The sequence below is a fragment of the Bombus pyrosoma genome, linkage group LG10 (assembly GCF_014825855.1).
Source record: "Bombus pyrosoma isolate SC7728 linkage group LG10, ASM1482585v1, whole genome shotgun sequence".
Taxonomy (NCBI): domain Eukaryota; kingdom Metazoa; phylum Arthropoda; class Insecta; order Hymenoptera; family Apidae; genus Bombus; species Bombus pyrosoma.
Genome location: NC_057779.1, coordinates 11,258,320 through 11,280,980, shown reverse-complemented (window position 1 = coordinate 11,280,980; position 22,661 = coordinate 11,258,320). Strand labels below are relative to the sequence as shown.

The 22,661-nt window shown below is 34.5% G+C and overlaps 1 protein-coding gene across 4 annotated transcripts in view; it reads left to right on the top strand.

Moving 5' to 3' along the window:
* Positions 1 to 22,661, top strand: part of LOC122571660 (CCR4-NOT transcription complex subunit 6-like) — a 925,145-nt gene that overhangs the window by 445,767 nt on the left and 456,717 nt on the right. Inside the window, exon 4 of one of the 4 annotated variants that reach the window (XM_043735713.1) lies at positions 19,352 to 20,314. The exons of the other annotated variants lie outside the window; for them this stretch is intronic. Within the exon in view, the coding sequence (XP_043591648.1) occupies positions 19,352 to 19,404 (53 nt within the window). The 3' untranslated portion in view covers positions 19,405 to 20,314. Of the gene's footprint in view, positions 1 to 19,351; positions 20,315 to 22,661 lie in introns of those variants that run through there. 4 annotated transcript variants of the gene reach the window in all.

The window sequence follows — 22,661 nt, the reverse complement described above, 5'->3', positions numbered from 1 at the left end:
CGATAAAAAATATCTCCTTGTTTGAAGCTTTAAACGACCAAGTCTCGTTTTAAAAAATCGATGGGTATCTGCGAGCGAAGACAAGCTGTAAATTAATGAGGGAGCACGAAACGCGTAAAACGCAACTTTGACCTGGACACTCGAAAGGATTTAATAGAATTAGATATAAGAATTTTTATTAAATACGTAGATCATCAAATGAGTTTAACGAGCTGCAAGAATATCGCAGTTCTTCTTTTAATATTAACAAGACTCTTTATTCCCTGTTTTATCAATGACGATATGTCAATTAATCGTTGCACTGAAAAGCCCTTTCCACGGTTTTTTAAACAAATTGTCTATTAGATATACAGGGTGGTTGGTAACTGGTGGTACAAGCGGAAAGGGGGTGATTCTACGCGAAAAAAGAAGTCGAAAATATAGAATAAAAATTTTTCGTTTGAGGCTTTGTTTTCGAGAAAATCGACTTTGAATTTTCGCTCGGTACGCGTGCACTTTATCACGTCTCGTTATCGGATCTCACTGTAGATCGTTGTCTAGATGGATATTATCGTAGTTTAAGTTTGTTTTTGCCGTAACGGAAGATTAGGAATACATAATGAAATAATGTGAAGTAATCACAAAGTTTATTATTACAAAAATTGCTGAAAATGTTGCCCATTCTGCCGAACACATAGTTCTGCTCTTCTAATCAAATTTCTATGAACACTTTCTAACGTATTCGATTGTTTTGAAGTATGAAAGGCTACAATAATCTTTTCTTTCAATTGCTCGCAACTTGCGATTTCTTCAGAATAGACAATTGATTTAATACGGCTCCATAAATAAAAGTCAAGCAGAGTTAAGTCAGGAGAGCGTGGTGGCCAAGCTAAGTGCGTGCGTACCGAGCGAAAATTCAAAGTCGATTTTCTCGAAAACAAAGCCTCAAACGAAAAATTTTTATTCTATATTTTCGACTTCTTTTTTCGCGTAGAATCACCCCCTTTCCGCTTGTACCACCAGTTACCAACCACCCTGTATAAAGGAAGAATCGAAATTTTCCAGAGAAACTCGGTATATTTAAAAAGAATTTAGTCGAACACTGCTTGCTGTATTGTCCTTTAAACCAAATTAGAGTTTCACCGGAAACTTTGGTTTGTAAGTTACATTTGCAGTCAGAATGCAGCGTGTCAGCAGTTGATGATAAAAAAGATAAATAACAGTTCGAGATATTTATAGTTCAACATACGTAATATTAAATTCTACGATTATTACATAATTCTTACTAAAAGTCTCGAGAAATGTTCAGTCTGTAATTTCGAAAAAAGTGAACGTTTTGCTACTCGTATAAATAAAGCGTAAATCACGCGAGAAGTAAGAGCAAATTACTACAATTACATTGGAAGTTCATCATTCACCGAATAGCGAGAATGAAATTGAATTCCGAAATTCATCAAACAGTCAATTGCAGTCAACACTGCATTCGTTAGCGATCAAAACATTTGCTCGATATGTCTCTATTAGACTTTCAGATTTTTAGACTTCTGACACGAGTACCCGTTCGTGCTTTTGTCTATTAAAAAATTCAGTTTCTCGAGTCTTCTCGATCTAACGATAAAAATCTTATCAAAATTCGCTATCGAAAATTATTCATAATGCTTATCCGACTGAAAATTGCAAAAAGCTGGCATCACAGAATCGCTGAAAGTATCAGCTCGTCCGAAAAGTGTCTTTCTATCGCAAACATCTTTTTTACAACAATGCACCTTCGTACAAACGTGAAACCAAGTCCGTGAAATGTCGCGGTGTTTGTCTCAACGGAAGAAAATGGAATTCGACGAAATAATATAAAACAAAAAACGTTGTTTATTATTTGCTCATGAAACGAAAGAAACTTTTCGGACAACCTAATACTATCTCTTCGTAATTATGTACTTTCTCCGAGCGTAAGGTGGCGTCAGATTATTTTACATTATTTTCACGCAATTTCGTTTCGTCACGCAGAAAGATCAAGTTCTAGTATTCCTTATGGTTTGTATTTAATCAAACTATTTCGCGCGGTTCGTTTGACTTAGTTTGCGAAAGAAAGAAGAAAATGCAATTTATCGTTTATGCAGGTTTATTACGATAAACGTTTTTATGCGGCCAGTGAAATTTCTACGCTGCACCGCATGATTTCGCGGTTGTGCTTGATTTTCAGGTGTTGTTCAATGTTGCAATAAAGTAGCTGAGTTGAGCAAAACATTTTCACCGGACGCTGGTAATATTGCACGTACATCGGTAATCTCGCATTTCTTATAATAATGATGATGCATTCGTTTTTGAACGTCTTAGAACCTTCTGTTTCTCAAATCGCGAGCAGCTGCAGTTTACCAACAAAACGTTTTAACTTCATTGTAAAATTTTAGTTTTCATTCGATCAAGAAAGTTTGATAATATTGAGCGGTAATTAATTATGCAACATGTCGATGAACAAATCAGCGAGGACAAGTTTCAAATAAATTGTACAACACATGTGCGAAATGATATACTATCAAAAAAAAAAAAATATATATTCATCTGTTCTACGTTTATTTATTCAGGAGAAATGATTCAACAAATATAGAAGAAACGAAAGAGAGAAGCTTACGCATAAATTATCTTACAGATTATTATTTTGCTATTTTTAATACTATTGCGACGATAGACGATACATTTTGGCATAAAATGTTCTGAAATTAGCGTTGCATTAAAATTTGGTTTCTAAAATATGGTTTGTAAAATTAATGCCTAAACGTCTTGTAATATTTGATACAGTAAGTTTACTTTCAGCAAAATGAGGACGTTTTCTGGAATGTTTTGTGGTGTAGTCGACTTCCTGTTGTTATTGACGTTCGTGGTCTCTTACATTTACATTCAAATTCTTTTCATTTGCAATAAAAAAATTAATAAGGGACAAGCCCACTTTATGAATCTATAGCAACTTTCTCAGAAGAAACATCGAACACACCTGTTACGCTTTAATTATCGAAATAACCAGAAAATTATGTATTTTGTAACAATATCTGAATTTTTTTCACAGAAGATAGTCTTACAAATTAAATACATAGTATGATTGTACACGTAATTAAAATTAATCGAAACTGATGGCAATTAAATCTAATTAATTGTATAAACATAAGATATGCGATATATATAATATATCAGTATACAAAGTACGTATGTTGATTAAATATAGAAAATTAATTTGTTAGTTATATAACTCAGTCAAATAGCCAAAAGAAGCAGCCACTTGGTGATTGAATTACTGAATGCTGTTTGTTGACCAATTACCTCGATCAATTGCTTTTCCATCTGTGCAAGAAATTTTCTTTATCGTGAAATTATGAAACTTTAAATACGATTGCCATTTTCGCAATATTTGCACAGTTTTAAATTTTAGTTAAAAACAAATTTCTAACCAAAGCTTGAAACGTCGAAAGTTTGTCTATATTTGAAAGATATAGGAAAAGAGAGTACGTTCAGTTGCAAGGAATTTTTATCGTATCTTTTTTCGAAATTCGGAACTTTTAAACGAACGTTCTGCAAGGCGAAGCAAAAATACGAGTTCGAAGTTGAAAATGGGATGAAATTCAGTATGCATGGACAGAATACACATGCATATGAATTGAATTTTAACATGAACATTGTTAAATTCCTTATTTGTAAATGTGTTACATACATCTACACATTAATTAACTTAGTGGCAAAAATGAAGCCGTTAAAATTCCGAATCTTACGATAACAAACGAAAGAAATAGCAAAGAAGATTGATGATATAGTTTTACATGATTGGAATAGTTTGAAAAGATTTTACAACAAGATATTCAAGCATCTTGTCAATAAAATTCCCCTTTGTTGCTGATACCAAATTGTTAATTATAAATTTGATATTCCTTGAAAAGCAGGGTCAATAAAAGTGCTATAATTATTAGAGACATATTCAAGCATCTCGTCAATAAAATTCTCCTTTATTGCTGATACCAAATTGTTAATTATAAATTTGATATTCCTTGAAAAGTAGGCTCAATAAAAGTGCTATAATTATTAGAGAGATATTCGAGCATCTCGTCAATAAAATTCTCCTTTATTGCTGATACCAAATTGTTAATTATAAATTTGATATTCCTTGAAAAGCAGGCTCAGTAAAAATGCAAGTTGATAATTATAAATTTGATATTTCTTGAAAAGCAGGGTCAATAAAAGTGCTATAATTATTAGGGACATATTCAAGCATCTTGTCAATAAAATTCTCCATTATTATTGATACCAAACTGTTAATTATAAATTTGGTATTCCTTGAAAAGCAGGGTGAATAAAAGTGCTATAATTATTAGGGACATATTCAAGCATCTTGTCAATAAAATTCTCCATTATTATTGATACCAAACTGTTAATTATAAATTTGGTATTCCTTGAAAAGCAGGCTCAATAAAAGTGCTATAATTATTAGAGAGATATTCGAGCATCTCGTCAATAAAATTCTCCTTTATTGCTGATACCAAATTGTTAATTATAAATTTGATATTCCTTGAAAAGCAGGCTCAGTAAAAGTGCAAGTTGTTAATTATAAATTTGATATTTCTTGAGAAACAGGGTCAATAAAAGTGCTATAATTATTAGAAAGATTCAGTTTATGATACGAATGTCTAATCTTGCTATTTTGCAGCAATTTCATTTACAAATTTCACGTCATAATTGTTCACATGAACTGATTAGAATCATCATGTATATGGATGCAAAATCTCTGCATATGGATATGTGGAAATTGTGAATTTCCAGCATTTTGCATCTTCTCATTCGCAATAGTAATTGACATTTAATGACCCCGCGATACAGCGCTCGGCCAATCAACAGACAGAAAAATTTATTCAGCTTTGGATCTCTCCCTTTCCATACAGTGTATCATTACAGCATTATTACTCCAACTATCAGGATAGGCGGACACTTACGAACATACAAAACTATTCAGGGGCGTCTAACAACCATCGATTTGTAAATTGCGACATTGTCTGTTCTCTCAGGTTTTCTACAAGAATCGAGAGCTTCCGAGAGATACTACAGACCTGTTCCACGCGCAATATCGTCCGATATGTTCAAATTGAAATTCGGACTAAATACCAGATAGAAATTTGGAAATTTTTAAAAATTCTCTGTGCTCAGAAGGATTACCAGGTTCGCAACGATTGATTCGTCGCTATGAAGAGAAGAAATCTGAACAGAATTCTGCAAATGTTTTAACGTACGTTGAGACACTATCTATGGGTCAGAACATGGTCGAAACGACGACTGTATTCTTTGATATCATTTTCGCAGTGTTTCGCGCACCAACGTGCAGACTTTACGTGATATTAAACGACTAGGCTGCGCATTTCTCTGCAGATTTTTATGAACGTAATTAAAAATCCAGAGATTCGTTTTTCTCATTAAAAATTGTAAGAGATACTCTACTTTGGATATTTTATATATTTTTATATATCATATGAATCCCGTGCGTTTTTTCTATCTTTAAACTTGGCATAAATGCATGAAAATCCACAGTCTGTTAATGGCCAAGCTTCGTAGGTTCTTTTATCTTGCATCTGCATATTGCGACGCAACAATATCAGATGAAAATACTTCAAAATAAGACGAAGAAGTTACATCGGGCAGAGGATTCGTTGCATTCTATTTATGCGGTATTGCTGATGCATCTTTTAAGTATCTATTTTCATTTCAGAGATTAAACTTTCTAGAGCTATTATACGCGGTTCTGATTCGCGAGAGCCAATCGCAAATCTTTGGAAGCTTCCGGTGCTTTCGTGAAAGCTTGGCTGCATATAATCCATGAAGATGAGAAGTCGGTGCTTCTCGCCGGAAAATATATTCTACGTGACACGTGGAAAATTCCCGCGGGTATTAAAATATCTTATCGCACTCGCACACAGAAGTCGAGCAGATTCTTCTTTCTTCGCCTTATGGTGGAGGAAAAAAGCTGCGCAACTTTCATAAGACACTTCTGTGTAATCTAAAACTTCGTATCTATTCAGAAACTTCCGGCCTGCGGTGGCTTTCGAACGTTCATAAATGTATTTATTAAATTGTTTTTCTCCGATACGCGTACAGTACACGTGAAATATCGCGTGAAAGATCTGACAATAACAATGGAAATATCAATCGTGAATATCACGGCATTTTGTAACGATAATTCATTTTATCGCGATATCGTTAATGTAACATCACAATTATCTTTCATAAACAATGTTTCAATATTATCAGGAAATATTATACACGTAAGATACGAAAAATATTGTAAACAAGTCGTGTAACAATTTCTGGGATATTTTACAGTAGTTAGAGAAATGTATTATACGATTATTTTCGCTCGCTCACCATTCATAATATTCAAAGGAAAAACGTCTTGTATTTTAATTACTAGAGTCCTCGACTAGATAGATATTTTTACTTGAATAAGTTTAACAATACGTAAACAATTTAGCCAAACATTAATTTGTTATGCAATTCTCTTACACAACATATTTATATTTCTATTTATTACATTTTTGTCAACTTTGCATTCGATTGAACAATTAATAAAAGAGCAAACAGGAAATGATTCGATATTATAACGTACTAAATATTACAACAATTGAATATATTAAATATTTAGAAAACATCGTATAGATTGTATAGGCAGGACAATATTAAACCGACGTAACATAACAGTTAAACGAATACAAACAGGTTAATTCGCAAACATTTCACTAAAGAATTGTAAAAAATGAAAATTTGTTCCGCATAATTTCATAGAATTGCTTCTTAATTTCGAATGATTCAAATGTTTGCAACAATTTATAATGAGATAGGAACATTTAAAAATTCATTGGTTCATTGACTATTACCGCAATCAATGGAAGCTTGTGTTATTTCAAAAGGGTGTATTTTTGAATAACAGATATTAACATTTGAAATTCGAACCATATGCATAAAAGATGATAGAATTATATATTACATTGCACGTATAATCATGTATTCAGCATTCATATTTCACATAATCATTGTCATCAACATTCATCCATTTCACAGAACATCTGCTTTTCTCTTGCCTTTTACATATCTTTAATTTCCTACAGATAACTCGGTAAATGTTATTTCTATTTATTTATACTCATCCTAACGAATAGTATAGTATAGTAACAATATAAGGTATTATCCTATCCTAATATCATTTCTGTACACCAAATTCATATAAACTTTTTCCATTCGTTTCTTCTCCTGAGAATACACCGATAGACCCCTGACAGTATAGTGATTTAGTGCTAACGTCTTAGGATATTCCGCAATAAACTTGATTATTAATGGCGGAAAATTATATAAATACGCGTGAACCACAAGAATACAGCATCGTCGCGTCGCGTGTTGAAATAACTTGTTACCGTTGATAGGAACGTCGTTGTACGCTTATCGCTGTTTATCGCTTAGCTCTAATCACGACCGAGTCTCCACATTTAACGATTTGAATTTGTTGATTTGAGAGAAAATAAACGTAGTAGACACGTGTAATGTATTGAACAAGTATTCTTCTGAATGAAACCAACATATTTTTCTCAAGAATATCCAGATAATCTGTTCCTAGATGAAGCGTGTTACATGTTGCTAATCTTGATACATGAGTTCGTTTAGGTCTAGTCTGAACACATTTCCGGAAGGTATGTGCAGAACTCTCGCTTTATCGTGGTATGTCAATGGGATGGAATAGCGAGCAATTTCATCATTTTTCTTTCCTTTTCTCTTCTTTTTCTTTTTTTTTTTTTTTTTTTTTTTTTTTTTTTTTTTTTTTTTTTTTTTTTTTTTTTTTTTGTTTGTTTGACTCCAACGAATTTTACAATTTATCCTGTGAGGACATTTGGTAAATCTTTTTAGCTGGCAATCGTAGATACAAGACGCAGATGCTTTCTTATTAGACCTGTCCATATGACTTTAAGTGTAGTAGATTTCTGTGCGAATGTGTTGTTTTATCGTTGCGGGAGAAGGTCATTAGGACGCTTTCTGTGCAGTTTTCTAGGTACGTTGACTGCCTAGAGTTCCTTGACTAGGTCGTTAGGGCGATTGCCTAATCTGGTTCTTCCACTCAACAGTATAAATTCCTCAACGACTGAGAACTGATTTTCAGATCTCTGATAATCCAACATAGAAATCCTCCTCGGAAGAAAATCCCCATTGTCAAACATAAACAAATTATTAATACACCAGATAATACTAAAGCCAATTTGGACACACGTCAAATATGTGGCACTGTCCCTGGCTTAAAAGTTACAGGAAGATGGCGAAGTAGAAAGCGAAGAATGAAGATTGGTACGTTCTAAGCCGCCAAATGAATGAGAAAACCGAGGAAAGGAAATAAATTGCTCGACTTAGCGAAAGGTACCAATGGCGACAACAAACACCTCAATAGTCTCACAGCGAATCTTCTGGACACCTGGGAGGGACAAGAAAAGCCAAGAAAGACACCACTTCCTCCGACTGCTCTGTAGATTGAGCGAAGCCAACTGATGACAATGTGATGCACCAATAGGGGTATTCACTTTCAAGACATATATAAATCACTATAGTCAGTGCTAAATATCGTCATTTGATAGATTGTACATAATAAATTAAAAAAAAAAAAAAAAAACGATGAGTCTCAATGGGAAATATTAAAAACCATGATAGACACACCTTGATACATGAAACGATGCACCAGGATCTCGACATATCTACGATAAAAGGAGAAGCGGAAGAAAAATATCAAAGTTCGTCGCATAAGCGATCATCCAAATCCAGTAATCACCCAACTGTTGGACTGGACAAACTAAAAAGACACTGCCTCTAGAACTGCACTAGAGATTCAGCTGAAAAAGAACGTTCAGTCAGATAAAACCAACTGTAAGTAATTTAAAATTACCATGTCACTGTACCGTGTTAGCCTAACATATAATTCTCGGTGAGAATTGACTGCCACGTATTTGGCAATTTAAAAGAAAAAGAAATTGTCGTATATATTCTTCAATCCTTTCGTCCTCGATAATGCATCGGTTTATTTGAAATATTTCGCGTTCAATAAAAATCAATGGAATCGTGTAGCTTCGTTCGACAAGACTCTTTTATTTCAATTCTGATGAAATAGATTTTGAAGGGCCAACAAATTCGTGTCTTTCGTTGAGAATTAACATTTATGCTTTTCTATGGTGTCCCTTTGAAACGTGAAATTCGATTACATTTTACGTACGATTGTACGACTGCTATCGGAAAAATGAATTTTTCTCTCAATTCACTACAATATCAGTTACTTAATTAATTAAGAGTAGAAGCCGATTGTAGTATTCAGTTCCTTTCATTAAAAACATTGTCTGTCCCAATAAAAAGTAACTTAATGCGCATTAAAACGGCGAACAACTTTAATATTTAATTTCCGCGTTGTTGACTTTGAAATAATAAAATGCAACGTAAATATCAGTTTCACGGTTTCCACATAACGATTTAATGCTTCGGACGTTAAAGAGTTAGCGAAAAAGATAATTTACAAAGATCAGATCCGCGCGTTTATTATTAATACAAAGTGAAGTAAAAACAATTGCGGAAATGAAGCGAATTCCACGATCGCGAGGAATTTACAAAACCTGGTAAAAGCGCAGTTCTCGTTCGTTTGTTACGAAGAAACAAAAAGTCTAGTACGCTGCACAGTAGAAAAAAGGTAGAGATGCTTATGCGTGAAATTCAAATTTTAAACGGATACAGAGGAGCCACGATACTTCTAGTAGCAGTTCTTGAAGAAATTCCGCTAATACTTCAATATATACTGAGCAGGGTTATTTTAGAAGATAAAAAGTATCAATCAAAAATGTGTGGCAAACGATTCCAAGTACTTTTATCGTATATCGCTGAAGCTAAACGTAAACCACAACTGACTGCATAAACGCAAATTAAGCGAAAGAAGAAATTAAGTAGTAAACTGTTAAGAAGCAAGTTCAGCTTAATGTTTATTAATAAAATGGTCGAAAAACAACAAAATTGCAAAATAACGTTGTAGCAAATAACATTAAAAGATTCAACATGTGGGTTGGGTTATGGTTTGATTTAGCTTTAGTGAACGAAGCTTGACTTGATGTTTATCAATGGCAGAAGGTGTTTACCTACAGTAAATAGCTAAAAGAGAAGCTTAATTTCATGTTTACGAATAAAATGTTAAAAGGGAAAACATATTAGAGAACATATAGCGACTAACATTTAACAAATGCAACATGTGGTTTGGGTTAGCTCTAGTGGAGAAAGTTTGACTTGATATTTATGAATGACAGAAGGTAAACAGTAAATAGTTAAANAAAAGAAGCTTGATTTAACGAATTTCGATAAAATGGTGAAATAACAAAAGAATTACATATAAAACATGTGGCAAATAATATTTAAAAAATTCAACACGAGGTTTCAATTAGTTTTGAGTTAACACGTAGTTTGATTTAGCTGTAATAGCCGGAATTTGATAGAATCTTTATCATTGACAGAAAGTAAATAGCAAACGGTAAAAAAAGAAGTTTAATTTAATGAACATCCATCGAATGGTCAAATAAGAAAAATAATGACAAAACATATAGCAACTAACATTTAAAAAATGCAACATATGGTTCGAGTTAGACTTTGATATAATTTGATGAAATTTAATACGGTATATTAAATCTTACCAGCTTTAAAGTAGAATTACAAGTACGTATAATCATTCGCGATACTTTTTTAAATAATAATTCGTCTTTTTAAACGGTCTTTCTTGATACATTGGAGTTTGAAAATTGCAGTTTAAATTTCTAAAGTACATACTACTGTTCCATGAACAGTTGAACGCGTTGACTCAGTGGCGTGGTTTTTAACAGGCCTCGCACGCTTGAAACTTTATTTATTCGTCGTCGCGGGCTGTAATAATCCCAGTGACACATGGGAAATCTCTACGGCCGTAAAAATATCAAAGAAAAATTTTACGAGCGTAATCTGCGTGCGGCCATGGAGCACGACATACCTACCGTACACTCTTAAAGGATTTCATGACCGGTTTACCAGCGCTGTTTTCAAGCCGGGAAAAAGTTCACACGCGCGTATGCAGCTTCCAACGCGCATCGCCGAGAAAACGATGTATCTTCATTGTTATCGCAGGTTATTTGAGGAAACGTTTTATTGTTTACAGAAAGGGGACGAACGAAAGAGTTTTCGCTTCGCGAATCGTTCGGTTGCGTGAATTGATGTATCCGGCGATCTTTTCCAAAATACGATGGAACCTCGATCATTCGAACTGATTGTGTTCAGGATAATCGGATAATGGAATTTCTTATAAATATGTGTACACTTTTTATATGTTACAAGCGTCACATACGTATGTTTCAACCGTTTTTGTCCTTCCAATCTTTCCAAGTTGCTAAATTGCATTTTTTTTTATATTTAGCGATTTCGTTCGCATATATACGTCACTATTCTTTTCTGTCTCGTTTATTCGTATAGACAGGATGTTCCAGGAGGAAACCGAGTAACTTTAGTATAGTGGGTAGGTCGTTCTGAATGAAAACAGTTTGTTGCAGGGCAATCAAATGCTAAACATTAAACTGTGTCTCAACATCAATGAAAACAGTGGTTTATTTTTTATGTAGCCGAGGTAACATTAGCGCTTCATCTAATCCTTTAAGTATCGTCAACAGATAACGAAACGACAACTTTGTGAAACACGGCACAGTTGTCAATGAGCGATGCCATGTATTATAATTGCATTGTACTTACCATTTCTCTTTTGCAGGAAATGATTTATCAAAATCTACTTGTACTTAAGGGGTTAATAAATATTAGCAGTCAAAATTGTACGACTCGTCATATTAATGTATTTTGTAAACATTATTTATTTGTAACATTAATGGTAATAATTGCATTGTACTTACCATTTCTCTTTTGCAGGAAATGATTTATAAAAATGTACTTGTTCTTAAAAGGTTAATAAATATTAGCAGTCAAAGTGGTACGACTCGAGGATTGTCATAGGAATGTATTTTTTAATAAACATTATTTATTTGTAACATTAATAGTATAGTTCGTAGTTTATTAGGATTATCGATATGATTATAAATATGACGTAAAGTCGTTATTATACACAAGACATTAAATATCATTCTTGAGACTGGTTTCTTATCTCGTTTCGGTGTAATATATTTATTTTGCCAAAGATATAAAAATCTCGTTAGAAGTATAAACTCGTGTCTATCATTGTTATCTCTTGTTGCAAATGTTTCTCCAGTTTATGATATGTTTTATACTTTATGCTTCAATTTCTCCTTCGAATGATCCCTTTCCATCGAACAAAGTGAACTAAATTTCTTTTGGAAGTTCGAGTAATATCTTGCCAAAAAATTATTGGCAATTGTCCAGATCTTGAAAAACGAAGTTTGAAGAGAAAAGTTTAAGTTTGTGGAAACTATCTGCGATTTAAACTCCGCACAATCGAGCATCAAAAGACAATATTTGCCGATACTATAATGCAGGTTGTAAAGCAACAAAGGGCGATTTCTCAATATCATTTTCTTCCTTCCAAGAAGACGGAATAGCTTGAAGAGAATCGACAGATTCAAACGATTTTCAATGTAGCTTCATGAAATTCTCTTTTTTTTCTTTACAATTTTCTCCAAAATTGTTTGCAATTTCATCCTCTTGCCATTTAACGAAAAATCATTTAATGAAACACGCGATCGTACAAATTGTGACGATACAAGGTATAAAATTAATACTTTAACCTAAAACAGATGGTGTCGTGTTATACGTGTCAAATGATGTCCATAATGTCATTCGTTCTGTATATATTTGTAGTTATCTACCATCCTGCTGTCACATACATTATTGCATACATTATTACACACGCGGATATATAAATTCATCATCGTTTTAAAATTCGAATTTCAGATATTCATTTTTTTATTTTCCTAAATATTCGAGCTAAACGAAATATCTGTAGTTAATCGTGTTTCTGTTGTTACGTAAATTGTTGTTATACATATATAACATATATATATAGTATAAATTTACTATCGTTTTAAAATATGAATACATATATGATATACATATAATTACAAATATATATAATATAATATGTATATAAAATACATATTACATAATATAATTGCAAATATATATAATATAATATAATAATAAAATACATATTACATAGTATAATACGTATACAAAATGTTAGGTCGTCCGAAAAGTTTCTTTCGTTTTAGAAGGAAATAATAGACGCACATTTTTCGTTTTATATTATTTTATCAAATTACGTGATCCATTTTGTTCCATCAAAATAATGATAACAACGTTCGACAGATTAGGTTTCATGTTTGTATAAAGAAGCATCGTTGTAAAAGACGTGTCTCTAAAAGAAAGACACTTTTCGGACAACCTAGTAGTATAAATTCACTGTCGTTTTTAAATATGAATACATATATAATATACATATATAATTACAAATATATATAGTATAATATGTATATAAAATACATATTACATAATATAATACGTATACAAAATATTAGGTGGTCCGAAAAGTTTCTTTCGTTTTAGAAGGAAATAATGGACGCACAACATTTTTCGTTTTATATTATTTTATCAAATTACGTGATCCATTTTGTTCCATGAAAATAATGATCACAACGTTCGACAGATTAGGTTTCATGTTTGTATAAAGAAGCATCGTTGTAAAAGACATGTCTTTAAAAGAAAGACACTTTTCGGACAACCTAGTAGTATTTATTATTTATTTTAGTCCGTGCCTTTCGGCTTTGGACGAACTTTCAATTTACATTTCTTACACTTATTTTGCTCCTTATATATCTACCTCCCTTCTTATCTGCTCTATTGTTAGCTTATTCCCTTAGCTTATTCCATCACTCACAGTTAAAACTAATGACGACAACGTAGTAGTATAAATTCACTGTCGTTTTAGAATAATATATGTATATAATTACAAATATATATAATATAATATGCATATAAAATACAAATTACATAATATAATACGTATAAAAATATATATATATAACATGTGTACAGGAATTTTGTGACCAGGTTGAAGTTAGGCTATTATATGTTCGTTATTGTATGTTCGACGTGTACCAATCTGCATTCAAAATGGCCATCAATTTTATCTTTTCATCGCTCTATTGATTTCATATGGGAGTTTTATTTAGAAGGCCGTGCCCCATAATTGGCAGGCGTACGTCCATATCGGTTTGAGGATAGTTTTACATATGAACAGTTTGTTGTAGATTTTTAGCTGCGATTTCTTGCCAATCAGCCACCAAAGTTTTCTGCGTCTTTCGTTTAATTGTTAAATCTTTTTGCCGTTTGTACGTTTTCTTTGTACGTTTCCTATAAAAGTTTTCTGTCTCAGTCTACTCCGAGACGTTCCGCTGTATCCTGTCGTTATCTAATTTTACTAGAGATCATAATCTACAATGCATAATTTTGAAGTGAACAGGGGAGAATTTAATTTACGAGTACTCGAAGCGTAATAGCAGGTAATTTCCTTAAGTTTCAGGGAAATCGATTTCAAGTTATTGCGAGGCGAGCATACAAATAGAAAAAAATACTTGTGTCAATTTAACTGAGATTAATTTTCTGCTTCTTTATTTATCGTCTTGTGTCGCATCAACCACTAATACTGGTTATTAGCGACATAAGAAGCAAGTTCACAGTTTGTTTTACAGCAGTTTTAGCATTGTTTCTTTGCTCTTTAAATGGTCGTTTAAGACGAACTTTATGTCGAGTTGCCGCCTATTAGACAAAAATGAAATTTCCTATAATTTACGATAAAATGTTTCATAGTCGGTTTCAGGTGCATATTTTTGCGCTCTACTTTACAGAAAGTAAAGCTACGTATTTTTTGAAAATCCATTACATTTTTGCTACAATATTTCATTATTAACTTAGAATAAATAATATATATTTTACACATATCGTGAAAGTAAAATATTTCTAGTTATATGCTCGTCTACGTACATATAAATCTGCATTGGTGATTTTACCCCTAATGCAACAAAACAGTATTAGATTATTAACAGAATGATTTAGTAATAATTAATAATTATAAATGATCTTCAATTACTGTAGCGAACAAAATTTATTTATTGCAGAATTATACAAACAGCGCCGCTGTTCAAACGTAATTGGCATTTGAGATTTAGTTATCCGATAGATACTTGAAGTGCTCTATATTTATTATAAAATATGGAAAACATTTTTCATTTTATTCGTGAACAACGAAGACTGGATACTTCGTATTCAAGGAACAATAAAAATATTATATTGAAATAATAATAAAAAGATAAAATTAAGAAATTCGTTATACGTTCAGAACAGATTTTCAGTACACTTCATGTACTGTAATATTTTCATATTATCCACCAGAGTTGCTAAAATTATTCTCCGCGTTAGAAATTATGGATATACAAGACACATTTCTTTAAATTGAAATGTAACTGGCGCACAGAAATACATGATTTTACTTTTAACGTGACTCGAACCGGTCGTATAGAGCTTCGTGCACCATCTCGTGAAGCTTTTGTTTCGTGTCAGTTGGAAATGAAACTAATGCAGCAAAATAGTCTGAAAATACCTGGGAGTTGTTGCGATTTATTATAACGCACCATTTTTTACTATTGCCTCCCTACTTAATAAAACACCGCAAATACTAATTAATTGGACTCCTTAGGACGAGCACGTTATTCTCTCTCGAAGTTCGTATGCATTTTGATATTTTCAGCATCGCAGTAAATGTGAAAAAATAAAGAGGAGAACAACAAGTAGACAGTTAGAGGGCAAATGGTTCTCACTTGGCTATCAACGACAGTACATAAAATACATCGTTTTGTTAAATATTATTTCCTGGTATCTATGATATTTACCTTTTGACATACAAATGAAATAAGAGTCGTGTGTACTAAAAATACCATTTAATACACAACGTAAGCACAGTATTTAGCATCCCATTTAGCACAACATAAAATTATGTATACGTACGAAAGAAACGACGTCTTAGTCTTGCAGAGTCTTTGTCTGTTAAGGAGTTAATTGTTATTAAAAATGTTATTATAAAAAGTTATTCTTCTTGCATCATAATCTGACTTCTAAATAATTATGCATCAAGATCTATAGAAAGAAACGTGCAATATTTCTTGTAGATATTCAAAAAGGTAGAAGACGCAGTCATCACATCGTAAATTAGTTAACAACGTTTCGAAGGTAACATGCAACCGAAGAAAAGGTGGTTCTGCGTGAGAAAATAAATCGGAAAGGCAGCTTTCTTTTCCAGATAATTAATTGTCTTTAAATATTTGCCTGATAAGCGTTAGCGATATCCCGTTATAGACAGATACCTAAACTTGTGCACGTTATATTTGTTAATGAAAAACACAGCACGAAATAGGACAATAAATTTTGATTGCTTGCTAACAAAAGAAATTGAATTCCGTAGGAATTTAATAGGAGGGGCAATAATAATTGTGGATATTCAACAGAACAGAAAACGTTTTCAGCCATTTCTAAAGCACCTAATAAAATTTATCGTCCATGAATATCCACCTTTATTTCATCTTCTCGATCCATACAATAAACACAAGTATATATAGATATTAGACCATAGCGAGATCCATTCAGGTCAATTTTCTCGGAAATAAAACCTCGTACGAATCACCTTATTGCCGATTATGCCATCAGTTACGAAACACCTTGAATGTAAAAATGAGTTATTTCAAGTTGCACAGTACTCACATTCCTGTCAATTGAAATCGTCTGAAGTCTGTGCTGGGCACATTGTACGCACGCAGATTACAATACAAAATTACAATATAAATTACAATATAAGATTGCAATATAAAAAAGAAGAAAGATTACGATCTGTCTATGTAATATTCAAATAAATTGCTCAATAAAATCAAACGATCTAGTATACAAATTCATCGAAGCTATCAAAACAGGTTAGTTTAGCGTCGCAATTACAAGATAATCTTCCGTCCAACGAACGGATGGTGGATAGCCAATTATGCAAACTACTCTGTTCGTTGAAGAGCAATTGCGATGCGTCGCGTCTGCTGTATACCGTATTAGAAAGGAGTTGGTCCGATTGATCGTCGAGCGTCTCGCAGAGTCCGCAGATCGACCGATTCCGAGTGAAACTTTCCGTTTGATCTGCGGTACCCGCGGCCGCCGATAAACGACCAAGGATTCAGCAGGTTGAAGTTTCCAGCCAGTCAAGCGGATCCGAGACGGGTCTGGCTCGGCCGCGGTTCCCATGCCATTACCTTACCTTACCTTACTTTTGCATCCGATGAGGCAGAAAGGAGGACACGTATTCGCAAGAGTCCTCTCGCGGAGAAAGTTTATTGTATCGTTCAACTCGTACACACGGACCTCTACACTCGTACGTCTTACGGGTCCAAGATTCGAGCTGCAAACAGCGGAAACCCATCCCGTCGTTTTCTACGTTGTATCGTGCGCCGCGAATCTTCCCTTTTAACAATACCTCGTAATACAGATTTTTCCTCTTGCTCTTTTCTTTTTCTCCTGGTTTGCCTCGCCCGAGTGTACCTTTTTTTCGCCTGCGAGAATCATGCGCTTCCGGTATTCTTTGAGACTGTTTAGGTACTGTCAGCGACTGGAGGACAGAGGCAACCTAACGTCTATTGTTAGTCGATAACGAACGAACGAGATTCCTCAGATTGTAACAATATGTTAGCTACGAGGTCGTGGGCAATGGATTTGTTGGCCACTTCTATTTATTATCAGTCGACCGTGAAACTGAAAACTCGAAGGGTACGCGAGCATACCGTGCTCTTCTTTCGGCCCCGTTTATCATTTCATGTCGTTGCTTTCCGTGTTCTCCATGTATTTGCAGTAATTTTCTTCCAGCGAATACTCGAGAGGGTAAACAGACTGGTACGCTTGTTCGCAACTTACAGTGTAATTTATTTCTTCCTCTCTCACTATTACACTCTTTTAAATGGCTACATAATAATGGTAAATAGGACGGTCACGTATATTCGACTTTTTTCCATGTCTGAAATAACGTAGAAATCTTGTAATAATCTCAGGCACTTTGGGTCGCGGTATTATAGACATCGACATGCGATTTTCTATTTTTATAAACGTAAATTAAACAAATAGAGTCGAGAGAGAAATTTCTTTCATCCGCTAAATACCACGATAAGCGCTCTACTTTAAACGTCTTGTACAGGGTGTAACAGAACACGTGGCAGCCACTTTGACAGCTGGTACATCTAAAAACAATGAAAAAGATTTCCATAAGCATATCCATCTGTCTTCGTTCATGAGACATAACGAATTTTCCGCGTTGACTTTGTGTCGCTTAATTGCAATTACAGAAGATGCTAAAAATGGCCACTTTACGTTTCAAGGCAAACATGTAGACGTCCTGTCATGGATCCTAGTGTTTCTCGAATTTGTTGAGAAGCCTCTTCTAGTCCGAGCTTCGGTATTTCAACGTTTTCAATGCATCTTCATAAACGAAGACGAATAGACGTGTTTATATAAGCGTTTTTCGTTGTCTTTATGTGTACAATCAGCCCCCAAAGTGATCCCACGTGTTTTGTTACACCTTGTGCAACATTACATTTTTGGAATCTTAAATTTCCCAAAGATAATTTTGCAAAGTCAGGGACGAACAACGAACAGTTCGTTTTCCGTTTTATACTATTTCCTCGAATTGCGTACGATCCATTTTATTCCGTTGAGATAAACACCGCGACATTTCACAGACTTGGTTTCACGTTTGTGTTGTGAAAAACACGTTTGCGAAAGAAATACACTTTCCGGACAACCTAACACAATGACTGTAACAAGTATTGCCGCGCTGTTGTATTTATTACAACATTTGCATATCAATTAGGATACTACGAAAATAAAATGTAGAAGGTGATAAAAAGAAATGGTTAACGGATAAAAATATTGATTGGAAAATAAGGATATGTGCCAAGACGTATCGTAGCCGCTATCCGTACAGAATCATCACGTATCTTTTAATGAAATGGAATTCAAATTATTTCTCGCGTGAATACACTATGTTGCACACACATATCTGTTACATTGCTATTATATTTATTGATTCTAGATTTACATATACTAACATTGCAATATAACTGCGTATTAGCCATCGGTTAGAAAAACGAGTTTTCTCTAATAGACCATGGTACCGTTGCTACCTCTATGACGAGGTAAGAAACATGCGTATAAGTCAGAATTACAAGTTCATAAATTTATCTGTGGTTTTCGATAAAACAACATGTGTTAACATTTAAAATGTCGGCAGGCATTCAAACCGTGAATTTAATCGAACTTCCCACCATGGCCGGATGGACATAAATGGGTAGATCCGCACTGGCATCTTCCTGGTACATAAATCCCAGGGCGATTGACCGTCACCGTTTGCTATAACTCTGGATTCACTGGCGCTTCGCGTGAGATACGCTTCACTGCCATTGGATACAGGTAGTATCCGACAATTGGCGCGAGCCTTTTCGTACCCGGCTCTTTTGTATTACTGCTTTCCGACTTAATTTCTTTTATCCGTGACCCATAGAAATACAGCAGGCTATGCACGATATATTCGATTTATATAGCGATTGTTCACCTTGGATATTAAAATAATTACAATCGCTCGGGTACTTGCTTAAATATTTTTTCATTTATTTTATATTCCAATTCGAAACTTTGGAGAAGAATTTTTCAAGAGATGTTTCGTGTTGTAACAGTCTTATGGATTTCCCCCGAATCTTAGCCATATATAGTGATCTTCACCGTGCCTGGCACTTGCACCTGCTCTTACTTACGTCATTGTGTATCATTAATTACATCTTAAAAACGTTGGAAATTATTTTTAGTACACCCTGATTCAAGTATGGAAACTGATTATTATTGTTATTATTATTGTCCATATATAGTAATCCGTACCGAACCTGGATCTTGCACCTGCTGTCACTTACGTCATTATACGCCATTAATTACATCTTAAAATATTGGAAATTGTTTATAAATGCACTTTAGTTTATACCCTTGTAATAAAATATATGACTTTTGTAGACCAGTTATGATATAGTTTTTTGAAAGTCAATTACAAAAATTGCAATATGAAAAATGATTTTATATGTAGTACTCTTTACCAAATCTGGATCTTGCACCTGCTGTCACTTACGTCATTATACGCCATTAATTACATCTTAAAATATTGGAAATTGTTTATAAATGCACTTTAGTTTATACCCTTGTAATAAAATATATGACTTTTGTAGACCAGTTATGATATAGTCTTTTGATAGTCGATTACAAAAATTGCAATATGAAAAATGATGATTTTATATATAGTACTCTTTACCAAATCTGGATCTTGCACCTGGTGTCACTTACATCATTATACGCCATTAATTACATCTTAAAATATTGGAAATAGTTCTTATATGCACCTTAATAAAATATATGATTTTACTACACCAACCGTGACATAGTTTCTTAAATATTAATTATCAAGAATTTATTAAATTACCTATTCTTTCTTTAAATAATAAATCCCTTGCCAAACATGTTACATACTAATTCTTTTAAATAACCGTAACCAAAATGACTGCCGTATATTTGAATAAATATTTCATTCCCTATAAAGTACTTTCAGCAACTGTTATCCTATAATTTCCCTTTTTATCGTCCTATTCAAAATTTACAATTTGATTACGAAAAACATTCGATAAATTGTTTTAGCTGCGTCGCAGGAAACAGCATGCAGGTATTTTCCCATTGGTCTATAGCTTCAAATATTCTCGTTTAGAAAATAAATTGTTGGATGAGTGAAACTGTTTAATGATTGATAGTAGTGAATTATTCGGAAATGAATTACTTGGCTGGCTTTTTCATTCGCTGTTTAAATTTATCGGCCAGACGTGTGATTTTCAACGGGTCCAGTTTTATGATCATTTCTAACTTCGTTTCTAACGTAACTTCGTTGATCACTATACTGAGGACTACTGCTCGAAGTTTCTCGATCCTTTTTACATGGCTGCTTGCTATTGTTCCCCAAAGTTCAACTTCATAGGCCTATATTAGGTTAATAACGGTTTTATAAATTAACAGCTCATTTTCTCCACTTAACTTAGAGCTTCTACTCGCGAGATAGCCCATGTTTCCTCTTTATCGCATAAAAGCATCGAAAAAAGAATAGAACACCGTCAGGGTTTAATCGTCAAACAATCGCAAACAGCGTAAACACGAGTGATGCTGTTTAAATGTCAGTTCCTGAAATGTTTCTCGATTGTCGAAATGAAACGACAGACGAGCGTTTGATCGATATTTTATTCGTTATTTTTATTCCATTTTCCGTCGCGCTCTAGCGATTCAAGCATTTAGGTATGATATTTTATATTCGTTATTTGTATCCAAACTTCTGTCATCCAGTGATTTAGCATTTAATTGAAACATTTAGGCGCGGCTTATGCCATAACAAATATAACGGTACGTCACGCTTATCTCTGTAAATACTTTAATCTCTAGAACATGGCAAAAGATAAAATAAGAATAACGAACAAGATCTCGATCAAACGGTCGTCTGTCGCTTAATTTCCAAAATCAATAGCCATTCGCAGTAACCGATCGCAGAGGCTGTAATTTCGAGGTCCTGCAGACGAAGCACCGAACGTAAAGGGGAACCAGGACATTTTTCTCGGTCTGCTCGCCGCGGTGTGCCTTTTTTTCCGGCACACATACCACCGTTCCCCTAGCATAGTTGCATTCTGCCTGGCGCGACTCTATTACCTTTGTACGCGGTTGGTTAGTACGTAACAGGACAACGTTTGTTTCCCTCGCTAATTGCTCGGGCGTTTGGCGTAACGGGAGCACGTTCTCGTGTCCCAGAAAGCATCAGCGCGAGAGTCCGAAGACACGGCCACAATTCCTGTCGGTACGTCTTCTTCTGGCCTCCCCTTTCGTCTCCTCCTCGTTCCTCCTACCCGCCTTCCTCTCATTATTCTGTCGGGGGACCTTCTTCTGTGCGCTACCCACACGCGACAGAGGAAGCTCGCAGAGCAAGAGAGAGAGAGAGCTGCACCGTTGCTAACGTTAATGCCGGTATAACAGTATTTATTACCGTCTCTCTATCGCTTCCACCATAAATACATACGTACAATGCGTCGTTAAGCGATCGCCCAGCCCCGGAAATAGACCGTGACCGAATGGTGAACGCGAGACAATTCCCGGAAGAGCGTTCAGACGATCACCGGAAGGTTAACCACCGGTGATCGGAATACGCGCGCTATGCCTACGCCCTTCCCTCCCCCTTTCCACCCTTCCCGCCCTCTTCCGCCTCCTCGCCTTGCTTTTCTTCCGCTCTGTTTTTCCGCCTCTGATTCGCCTAACGGACGCCAACACCAGGTGCATTTGCAATACTTCATTGTCGTCACATGATCCGCGAAAAGTTTCAGGTAACAAGGCATTAGAAGCGGAGAACACTTTGCAACGCTACTTTCTACACGCTTCTCGTAAGTTGATCTTTGCTACTTGCCGATCGGGTATAACGTGGCAAGCTTTCTCGAATAACAGCAAAGTGACATGCATCGGTTTTCGATCGCCACGTTTTA